At 40.7% G+C, this 12,177-nt stretch overlaps 1 protein-coding gene across 1 annotated transcript; it reads left to right on the forward strand.

Annotated features, from left to right (window-relative positions):
• LOC109234793 (RNA-directed DNA polymerase homolog) lies at window positions 3,873-4,262 on the forward strand. The gene has a single exon (XM_019400849.1). The coding sequence runs from the start codon at window positions 3,873-3,875 to the stop codon at window positions 4,260-4,262; it is 390 nt and encodes a 129-aa protein (XP_019256394.1).

Consider the following 12,177-nt stretch of genomic DNA (forward strand, 5'->3'; position numbering starts at 1 on the left):
TTGTACAGGCTGCATGACAGAAGGTAGCAAGAGTTACGAGATTGGAAGAATTCTGACCACGGGCCATGGTGTGATAAAGAGGTCTAAAGGTAGGAATGACCTGGACTTTGGATTTATTCACAGAACAGTTGCCTAAATGGCAAGGAGAGTATTAAAGTATTCGCAAGATCTATAGGCTATGATAATGATAAGTGCATCAGTCAACATTCGAGGACGAATGTTCCAAAGGGGGAAATGATGTTATACCTCATGTTTTTGTACGTGAAAGTACGCCATAAGTAAATTGATGAAAGCTCGGAAATGCGATGTTACATGCCGCATTTTCGTACGTTAAAGTTTCGTCGTAAGTTAATCGATGTAAGTTCGGGAATGAGATTATTTTGAGATTATAAGTATTATGCTATTTCAAAACAAGTGATGAGTAAATTCGTGAAGGTTAGAGGGTAAACGAATCAAAGAAAATGAGTTTCTTTGAAGGTTGTCAATTTCAGATAAATTACGGTCCAAGCTATAATACCCGGTATTTATGGACTAGTGCCATACAAGGTACCACATGGCCATGACAGTAAGGTGTATAAAGTATGTTGAAATTAATTAGTATTTTAATTAATTTGAGATAATTCTTAATTATGTGGGTAAATGGTTACTTAATGGATTAGTAGGGGACGAATAAGTTAATTAAGGAAATGGGTGAATTATTGGATAGGCTTGATAAGCCCCAACGTGGCAGCACACTATGCCCATATAAGGACTCTTAAATAACACTGCAAGGTGGCAAAATTAGAGGAATTTTGGTGGCCAAGTCATACGTAAGTGGGGCCCACACCCAAAGATTTAAGACTTCTCTAATTCACTTTATGTCTCTACAAGGTAATGAAGAAAGCTTCAGCAAAATCTTAATAGATTATATTTTGTGATAGCAACGGGATTTGCTAAAACAAAGTTCATACGAGACTTCATAAGGTAATAGCAACAGGAATTGCGATTAAGAGAGCACAGTACTTCTTTCTCAAGAATATCACACGAATTTTTCCGTACTTCGATCCGCCGTTATATGTTTTGTCGCGTTTGACATGTGTTGGAAATATTGTCTAGAGAATCGGCTCAGGTATGTTAAGGCTGTCCCTTCTTTCTTATTCGCTTGATCCATACGATACAAACGAAACGAGCAAATGCACAACTTTCATAAATGACTTTATTCATAGAAGTACTAAAAGTGCCTATGTTCTTGATTCTCGATGTGTCCTATTATTCCATCATATGTTAATGGGTCTTAGAAAATACGTAAGATAATATAGTTTATTTCATGATATCAATCAGAGGCATATTGATCTTATGACATACCGAGAGATCTTATTAACTCACTTCTTATGCATTGCATTTCATTCATTTATACATATACGTTGTCCCATGACCAGATGGTGTTATATACACGTATATTATATGTATATGGGATATGGGAAAAGGTTGCAGCATTATATACGCACCGTCACCTGATCAGTTGGCATACGTTGACGATTTTGCCCACAGTGGTCAAGATGATATGGTGGGATGCCCTCATAGGCTTAATGATGTTATGAACACATATACCTATGCATGGTATGACATTGATACGCATATGCATGAAATTATAAATATTAAATGATTCACAAAGCTATTCAGACATACATGTTGAGTCTTTTACATCACGTTTCTCTCATGTCTTTTATTTACTGATTTTCATTCCTTACATGCTCGGTACATTATATGTACAAACGTCCCTTTTTCTTGGGGCCGCTGTGTTTCATGCCCGCAGGTACAATAGACAGGTTGAGAGTCCTCCAAGTAGGCTATCTGCTCAGCGGAAGATGTTAGTGCACTTCATTTGCTCTGGAGTTGCTTATTTGGTCAGTATGATTTGGACATGTATTGACTGGTATGGCGGGCCCTGTTCCGACCTTTATGGTATTTATCTACTCTTAGAAGCTAGTAGACATATGTCATGTACGTGAAAAGATTGTATGGCCTTGACGGCCTATGTTCAGTGTACGAGTAATCATTTCGTCCTAATGGGCCCGTACGTTATATGTATAAGTTGGTATATCTCACTGGGTCATCATATATCGAGTATTATTCTAGTTATCTCTTGAAAACCTTACTGGTTCATTTACCTATGATAGTATGATACGAAAGATATGTTACGTTAGTACTCGGTTGAGTAAGGTACCGGGTGCCTGTCGCGGCCCATCAGTTTGGGTCGTGACAAAGGACCTCCTGGTTTCCAAACTCAACAGAGGTAACCATATCAACCTCCACAACCCAAAAACTCAAGTTTAGAAGATCTAATGAAGGAATTTATAAATAAATCCGATGAGAAACTTGAGACTCAAGGGATCGCTATCCGGGAGCAAGGCACAAGCATCAGGAATCTAGAAAGACAAATGGGGCAGCTTGTAACATTGTTGTCAGAAAGGGCACCGGGGACTTTGCCAACATACACTGAAAAGAATCCAAAAGAGTCAATCAAAGTCGTGTCTCTTAGGAGTGGGAAAACATTGACAGATCCCAAGGAAAAACCAAGGGATGAGAAGGAGATCAACTCAACCAAGATAGTTGAAGAACGGAAAATTGGTGAATCTCTGTCCAATGAGAATGTTAGCAGCGAGGAGGTTGGCGAGCAGAAGGTGAGCAGCGCAGTTGAGGAAAGCAAGCACATGCCATTGTTACCTTTTCCTCAAAAGATGAATCGGGAGAAATTAGAAAAATTCTTTGGGAAATTCTTGGAGATGCTGAAACAGCTGTATGTGAACATCATATTCACGTAGGTGCTCTCACACATGCAAGACTATGAAAAATTCCTGAAGGAAATCCTTTCAAGCAAAAGGAAGCTCCAGGAAACGAAAGTGGTCAAACTCAATGCCCACTGCAGTGCCATTCTACAGAACAAAATTCCTAAGAAGTGTGGGGATCCTGGCAGTTTCACTATGCCCTACTCGTTGGGTAACAAAAATTTTAACAAAGCCTTGTGCGATTCAGGTGCATCCATTAACTTGATGCCATTATCGGTGTTCAAGAAATTGGAATGAGAGCTAGGAGTGATAAAATCTGTGCCAGTATCCTTGCAACAGGCCGATCAGACCACGAGCATGCAGGAGGGCACAATTGAGGACATTCTGTAAGGGTAGACAAATTTTGTTTTCCTAGCAGACTTCATTGTGGTAGGTATGTTAGTGAATAAGGAGGTACCTCTAATCCTGGGGAGCCCATTCCTTTGCACTGGCTTGGCTATTCTTGATATATATCAGGAGCAACTCATGCTACGAGTAGGAAATGAGAAAGTGGTATTTCAAATGAAGAGAATGATGAAATACCCATATGATGAGGCATCTGCCTATGTTTGTCTCAAACTAGATGTGGTGGGAGAGTTAGTTGAACAAAACAAACTGGATAAGCTAGCAGGTGATTCACTATAAAGATTAATTAGTCAATCAAGCACAACAGAGGATGAAGATCCTGAGATCAAAAAGGAAGTTGAGGCGTTGGAAGATGAGAAACAGTTGGTAGACGATGAAGAATTCGAGAAAGAAACGAGCAAGCCGAAGCTGGAATTGAAAGTTCTCCTGACACATTTGAAATATACTTTATTCGAGACCAACAATTTTCCCATGATTGTTGCTGCTAATTTGACAGGTGAACAAGAACATATGCTTTTGGAGTTACTACGGAAGCATAAAAAGGCAACCGGTTGGAGTATAGCCGATATTTAGGGGATCAGCCCTGCAATCTGCATGCACAAGATTTTGTTAGAAGAAGGGAGTAAACTAGTGGTGCAGCCCCTGCACAAATTGAACAAAAATCTTGAGGAGGTGGGGCAAAAAGTGATACTCATATTGATGGATGAAGGTTTAATATTTTCCATCTCTGACAGACGATGGATTAGCCCTGTACAGGTTGTGCCAAAAAACGGGGGCACGAGGGTGGTAAAAAAAGAGGACAACAAGCTAGTTCCTACCAGAACAGTTACTGGGTGGAGGATGTGCATAGATTACTGGAGATTAAATGATGCAACAAGGAAGGATCACTTCCATCTTCCTTTAAATGATCAGATGTTGGAGAAGGTGGCGGGGCGTGAATGTTATTTCTTCTTAGATGGATATTCAAGGTACAATCAAATACCCATTGCTCCAGAGGATGTTGAGAAAACCACCTTTACATGCCTGTCCGGAATCTTTCCATACCGGAGAATGCCTTTCGGACTATGCAACGCACCAGCTACTTTCTAGAGATGCATGATGTCAATATTTTCATACTTGAATAGGAAGTGTTTGGAGGTGTTCATGGATGACTTTACTCTATTTGGAGATGACTTTAAAGATTGCTCGAGGAACCTCGAACTTGTTTTGAAATGATGTAAGGACACTCACCGAGTAGACAACTGGGAAATGTGTCACTTCATGGTTAAAGAGGGGATAGTCCTGGGCCATAAAGTCACATCTGAGAGTATTGAGGTCCATAGAGCTAAAGTAGATGTGATAGCCAAGCTCCCACCACCGACTTCAGTGAAGAGCATCAGAAGTTTTTTGGGGCATGCCGGTTTCTATAAAAGGTTCATTAAGAATTTTTCCAACATTACCAAGCCCTTAACTGCATTACTTGCCAAGGATGTGAAATTTGTATTCGATGTGGAGTGTCTCAGAGCATTCGAACTGATCAAGGAATAGATAGTGAGTGCCCCCATAATGGTGACTCCTAACTGGAGTGAGCCTTTTAAGATAATGTGTGATGCCAGTGATGTAGGAGTAGGAGCAGTGCTGGGGAAGAGGAGAGATAAACTGTTCCAACCCATTTACTATGCCAGCGGGACCTTGAATAATGCTCAGGTGAACTATGCTACCATGGAGAAGGAGTTTTTTGCAGTAGTCTTTGCTTTTGACAAGTTTAGATCCTATTTGGTGGGAAGCAAGGTAATAATAGTGCATACTGATCACTCAGCACTGAAATATCTGCTGAGTGAGGGAGAGTCCAATCCGTGTCAGATGCGGTGGGTATTGTTGCTGCAAAAATTGAATCTAGAAATCAAAGACAAGAAGGGCACAGAAAATCAAGTGGTTGACCACATGTCGCGATTGGAGAAACCACCCGTTGAAGCGATGGACATTCGTGAAGAGTTCCCAGATGAGCAGATTTTTTCCATTGCAGTAGTCTCCGGTAGACCACAACGCTTCGCCAATATAGCCAACTTCTTGTCTAGTGGGTGGCTGCCACACGACTTGACCTCCGATCAGAAAAAGAAGCTGCAAAGTGAGGTAAAATGTTATTTTTGGAATGACCCTTTCTTGTTTAAGTTGTGTGCAGATGGTGTGATTCGAAGATGTGTGCCAGATGGAGAGATGGCAAGCATTCTGTCTCCCTGCCATTATGGAGCAGCTGGAGGACACTATGGTGGAAATCATACTGCAGCAAAGGTCATGGAAGCCAGTTTCTTTTGGCCTACTTTGTACAAAGACGTGCGAGTATATGTAGCTGCATGTAACAAGTGTCAAAGGGCAGGTAATATTAGTAAGAGGGATGAAACGCCCCTCAACTCCATTCTGGTAAGTGAAATTTTTGACGTTAAGGGCATCGACTTCATGGGTCCGTTCCCAGCGTCACATTCTTATGAGTACGTCCTAGTAGCCATTGACTACATCTCTAAGTGGGTCGAAGCAATCCCTACTAGGACCAATGATGCTCGTGTAGTGTGTGAGTTCTTACGAAAAAACATCTTTACTCGCTTTGGGATGCCTCGAGTGATTATCAGTGACGATGGGTCACACTTTGTGAGCAAGCAGTTTGTTGCACTGCTGTCCAAGTATGGGGTCACACACAAAACAGGAACTGCGTACCATGCCCAAACTAGTGGGCAAGTTTAAGTGGCTAACCGTGAATTTAAACTAATTCTTGAAAAGACGGTTAGTACTTCTCGTAAGGATTGGTCTGTAAAGTTGGAGGAAGCTCTATGGGCGTACATAATTGCGTTCAAAACAACCATAGGTACTTTGCCTTTCAAATTAGTGTATGGAAGCCTTGTCACCTACATGTTGAGATAGAACATAATGCTTACTGGGCAATTAAGATGCTTAATCTTGATCTTAGTCTTGCAGGTGAACACAAGTTGGCTCAAATGAATGCACTGGAGGAGTTTAGACTGGACGCATATGAAAATGCGCGGATTTTCAAGGAAAAGACTAAAAGATGGCATGATCGCCTGATTAAGACAAAGGTGTTTCATGAAAGGGACAGAGTCTTACTGTACAATAGTATACTCGAGTTGTTCCCCGAAAAATTTAAATCTAGATGGATGGGACCATATGTTGTGAAACATGTATCACAATATGGGGGAAATTAAGATCCATAAGCATGACCGAACGGAGAGTTTCAAAGTGAATGGGCACAGGCTAAAACTGTATCTTGTTGGAGGATTTGCTCAGCAATCCTTGAGCGTCAAAATCAGTTGAGGATGCCCGTAATTAGTGTATATTATGTTGTGGTAGGTGCAGGAAGGTACATGTCACGGAAGGTAGGAACTAAGGTGTCTAAAAGGCCTCTTTTGAATGTATCCGTGCGCATGGTGGGTCACCTCGCGCATATGGTCGTGCACAAGGCAACGTCAGGCGATGTGAAACATGCGTGACCACGCACCTGAAGGGGTGACAGCGCAAATTCACCAGTTGCTACCAAACATGCACGGCCGCGCACGGGGTAACCCGACCGCGCACAGGTAAGTGTTTTTTTCCTTTTAATTTTGGACCCCCCTTCAAAACCCCCAGTTCTAAATTTTACCTTCTTTCCTTCCCCTACACTAATTGAACCCTAACTCACCCCCCCCCCCAACCTTCTCTCATCTCCTCTCTGTAAAAACAACACCATTAATTCTTCTCCCTTCACCTATCCTCACGAGCTCTCTTCCTCTAGGACATCTCAGGTAAGTGAGATGCTTTTCTCTCTTTTATTGTTTTTTTATTTTGTTTTATTTTGCTTGTTTGTAGCAATTTGTTGTTGTTTCTTTCTATTTGTTCTCTTTCTCGTGTGGGTGGAGGTTGATTTTCACCATGGAGACCGACCATATAGTTTCTATGAGAGACATTGGTGTATCCTTAGTCTAATTAGGGCTAAAATTGCTTTGTGGGAGGTTAGGACCTGTTGTGCATGCTAAGTGATCGTGTAAATGCTACAATGAGATTGAGGGTGTAATTTTGCGACCAAGTGTGAGGGTGAAGTCTGAGTAGCCTCTCTTGGTTCGCCAAGTGAATCATTAGCTGATAGTTGGCGGTTTTTTTCACAAGTACTATAGCACCCTCAAATAAGAGAAAAACTGCAAGTGCTTTCACAAGTGGTCTAGCGAGCACGTCCCGGTTGCGAGCTCATCCGATCGTCCTTATGACCAGAAGAAGTTTGTCTCATGGGAAGCCCAACAATGTTTTAATAGCAAAGCAAGCAAAAAGACTATACAGGAGAGAGGAATCGATATTGGTCTCTCCAAAATCACTGTCCCAGAGTATATACGGAGTTGATCAGGCGAAGAATGGTGGTGTTTTTCGAAAAACCCGATGAAGCAAATTTGATGGTTGTTAGGGAGTTCTATGCGAACTGCCCTGAACATAAGGACTATGTCTGTACAGTCCGAAAGAAGAGAGTGGACTTCTCCAAGGAGGCCATCCGAAGGGTGTATCTTTTGCCGGAGTACGTGGAAGACCCTGATACAGGTGACTACTATTACACGTACAATAGAAAACCAAACATGTGGTGCATATTCTTTGAAACCATTTGTGTACCCGACAAGGAGGTAGTGTGGCTGAAGGAGGGGCACAAATTTCACTCAGCTTCGCTTACCTTTGAGGGGAAGTGTTGGCTACACATTGTTGATAACCATATGCTGCCTTCAGGCAAGACCACTGAGGTGAACGGTCCCCGGGCTGCTTTGGTTTAGTGCTTTATCAATGGCCATGATGTTTATGTGGCTCAGGTCATTCAAGATGAGATGACCATGTGTTGTCCTGTTCAGAGGTATGGTTCTTCTTCCCCTCATTAGTCACTCGGTTATGCCATGAGTCCCGTGTGCCGGAAAACAGGGCCAAGAATGGGAAAGTCAAGCGCAAACAGAAGTTTCGAGCCGATAAAGTTGTAATTAGGAAAGAACATGCTGGGACTGCTGAGGCTGATAGTGAGGAACCTGATGCGCCCGATGAGGGCAATGAGGTGCATGGTGAGGATGTCCCTGCTTCTCCACCGCATGAACAGGGTGTTGGGGAACCTTTAGTCGGCGGATGGGATACGAGAATGAGCTCTTTAGAGCAAGAGACGGCGGGGATGCGTACTTCTATCACCAATTTGGGAGCTCCAGTGGATGCCCTTGCTACAAAGAATGCCAAATCCGAGAAGAAAATCATGGCATGGCTGCGTGCACTTGGCGGGCCTTATCATCTAGACCTCGACACCGTCTCCTACATGGACTAACTTTTTCAAGGGATTTTCTCTTCACCTTTGAATTTTTCTCTGTGTGTCATGGGGACATGCCACCATTTAAAGTGTGGGGTGGGGGATATTTGTTTGTTGTATGTATAATAGTGTTATTTTTTCTTTTGTTAGTTGTAGTAGTTAGAGATTAAAAAAAACTATAAAAAATTTTAAAATTTTGGATTTTTTCGGATGATGGATATCATTCGAAGGGTTTCTTGAGGATTAAAGTCGAAAGAAAAAGACAAAAAGATTTTCTTTTGTTAGGTAGTGTATTAATTCCCCCTTGGTTTTTCTTTATGTCGCGGTTCTTTTCCAAGTGTTTTGATTGAACCGGATGTAGTTAGTTTTTATTTTTGTTAGGAGTAGGAACCTCGAGCTATGATTTGAATGGCAGGCAATATCTCTTGACTCTATTATGCCTTGAGAATAGTGAGTGCTTTGGTTGTGACGCTTAGGCTCGGTCTTTGACTCTTGTATAAGTGCCTTAATTTGTATGATCTTAACTTTGCTTAACTGCTTTGACTAGAGTGTCTTGATGAGTCCGATCCTGAGTGAGTTATGTGCCATGTGTGTGTGAGGTTTTGTGTTATTCCGTGCATTGCATTTGATGTCTAGAACTTGCCCTGTCTGTTTGCAAAGCGAAATGTAATTTTATTCAGTCTTGGAAGTGATATAGGCATTTTTTGTTGAGCCAATGATACATGTTTACCAGGCTAATTGTTATGAATCTTAGTTAACCCCTTTTAGCCTGTAATCCTGACTTTTTGGCAACCACAGTACAAGCCTTACCCATTTGTTTGAATTAGGTTGGTTGGTTTGGCTTTTGAGTGGAACTACTGAAATAAGGAAAAGGTGCACTATATTGAAAAAGTAAGAGCCACTTGAATTGAAAAAAATAAAAATAAAATAGTTGTATTGTTGTGCAAATATTCCTTGATAGTGGTATCTATTGATGTAATTGTGCTTAAAGAAGTAGGGAGTTAATGTAAATTGATGTAAAAGGTTGAGCTATGGTATGGCATAAGTTGGGGGTTGGAATGTTAAATTGTAAGCATTAAAGTGCTTAGGGAGGTGTAGTCACTCTTATACCTAAATGTCTCCTACCTATCCCGCAGCCTACATTACAACCTGTTAAAGTTCTACTTGATCCTTGACCGAATGAGCTCGAATTGGTAGAGTAGTACACTACGGGCTATGGTTCATCTTTTGTGGCATGTGAATGTTGTTTCTTAGAGTGAGTAAATTCTTTCTATCTTGAGTTCCTAATTATTCTTAATGTTTATTGTATGTGGAACTACTCTCTATTTCTATGTGAGGGCACTGGATTCACAAAGGGAAGGTAATGCTTGACCTCTATGTTAGAGTAAGCGAGCGGGTTATAAATAATGCGTGGTGCTTTTGAGTCAAATCTTGAGGTTAAGATTGTTACGATATTGTGCTTAATCCGTTTTAAAGAGTCTCGGTGTGATGATTCATGAGAGTTGTTGAAAAAAGGTTGTATTTTAGGTGAAGTGTAGTTCGATTGCTCGACGACGAGAAATGGTTTAAGTGTGAGGTGTTGATGGTAAGATATAATTTCATATTTTGCCCATTAATTGCACTTTAATTCGCTGCATTTTACAAGTGTCTGAGCTTTAAATGGTATTATTGTGCACTATGTGTGTGTTTTATGCCTTGTAGGAGAGATTGCGAGTTACGATGAGGCTGTGGAGCTAATTCGAGGTATATTGGAGCTTTGAAGTTAGAGTAAAAGCCCAAGGATTAAGTTAGGCTCATGTTCTGGAATCAAAGGACAATAGTGCACTCAACGGGAGAAACAAGAGTTGAGTAGGATGCTCACTAAGGTGCACTACCGTGCATGACACCCCCCCCCCCCAGCGCGCACCTAAGCGCGCAAGTAAAGCAGAACCTGCCAGAGGTGTGCGGCTATATGCGCGATCAGTCCTCCAAGTGCACGGTCGTGCACGCCCAGTTCCGGAAACTTTTCCCAAGCCTATTTTTGTAATTTCAGAGGTGACTCCTTTTGACCTATATGAAGTCTAGCTCGTCTAGAAATAGGGGGATTGAATTTTTGAGCAACCTTTGGAGAGAGGAAGGCAAGGCAACAACGGAGACCGAAAATACTTGATCCAATTCATACAAAACGGAAGTTTGTTGGATTTTTGGGAATTGTAATGCCTTCTTGTTCTTGTAATACTCTTGTGATGAATAACTTCTCCACTATGGAGTAATCATTTTTAGGATTATTGATGGAGGTTGTGAATTGACTATTGTTTTGGGTGTTACTCTCTGTTAATTGCCCGAATTCATTAAATGAGTTGTTAATTGAATTGCACGACTAATTGTGGCTTTACTTAATCGAAAGAGAAGTGTTGCTGCAATTCGCATTCTGCCATATTTCTTGGGTTGATTATACGCCTCTCCTAGGTAATCAAAAGAGCTTAGAGAGTTATCAATTAACCAGTTGAGAAGAATAGTTGAGAGGCATTCTTTAAAAGATCAATCATTCACTGTAATTGTGCATATGTGCATAAGACCTATTATTAGGTTGATTAAGGGAAGTCTCATTCATTTGAAAGAAGAATTTGACACCCTAAGGTAGCCTAATCATCTGTTGAAATTGAAGGAGTCAATAGAAGTTAAGAGTGAACTTAACATAGAGTTACCCAGAATAATAGTTGATCACATATCTTGTCACATCCCTTACTTCTCACTTTGATATTCAATCGGTGCTATTTAGTCATTAAATTTCCATTAGTTTCTTACGATCAATAATTTTAGTTTTATTAGTAGTCGATAGTAACATAATTCAAAGGTTTATTATCCTCGATAGTGTTGAGCTGAAGATTTATTAGAACATTGTTTAAACCAATCCCTATTGAGACGATTTAATACTATACTATCATTGACGAGCGAGCCTAAGTTTTATTCACCGGTTTTGCACTCGTCAGCACCGGTCCCTGTAGTTGCTATTTTCTTGGTCTTTCCGCCTTGCTACTGTACAAGGTAACTACATTCATTTCCCTCGCACCTAGTTAAACTCCTATAATCTTTTTGATCCCCTCTGGTGTAAGGAACTTCAGTAGTTGATGGGACAACCTTAATTGCATGAATTCATGGTCTTCCAAGGATCACGTTATATCCCATATCACCATCCACTAGTTCGAACAAAATGGTCTTTCTTAAGCCTTCGGCATGCGCTGGCAGTAAATTCTCTCCTCGAGTTGTTTCACTTATTAGGTTGTGTGAGCACGTATTCTTTGCCCTATATGAATTACTCCCATAATTTCAAAACAAAATAATTTCTTTCATTATTTGCAATGTTTGTGGATTTTCATGGCATTTTCTTTAATTTTAATTTTGAACTTTTGTAGTTGTTCCTTTAAATTTGGGTTTTAATTAATTATGGTGAATCATTTGATTTATAGGATAATTTGACTTAGGGATTAATTTAGGTATTATTTTTAATTGTTGAAAAGAAAAAGAATAGAATTTTGGAAAATAAAAAGAAATGGCTTTAAAAAGAAAAGAAATAGAAAAGGAATGTGGATTTTGGGCCTTCTCTATTTCAACTCCCCTGAGCCCAAACATTTCCCCCCATGTAAACCCGGCCCAAATCGTTCACAAACCCGCCCCACACGCCCAAAATATACGGACAGTCCATACAGAGATCCAAAATCAAATCCCTAACTCAACGCG

The sequence above is a fragment of the Nicotiana attenuata genome, chromosome 11 (assembly GCF_001879085.1).
Source record: "Nicotiana attenuata strain UT chromosome 11, NIATTr2, whole genome shotgun sequence".
Classification (NCBI taxonomy): Eukaryota; Viridiplantae; Streptophyta; class Magnoliopsida; order Solanales; family Solanaceae; genus Nicotiana; species Nicotiana attenuata.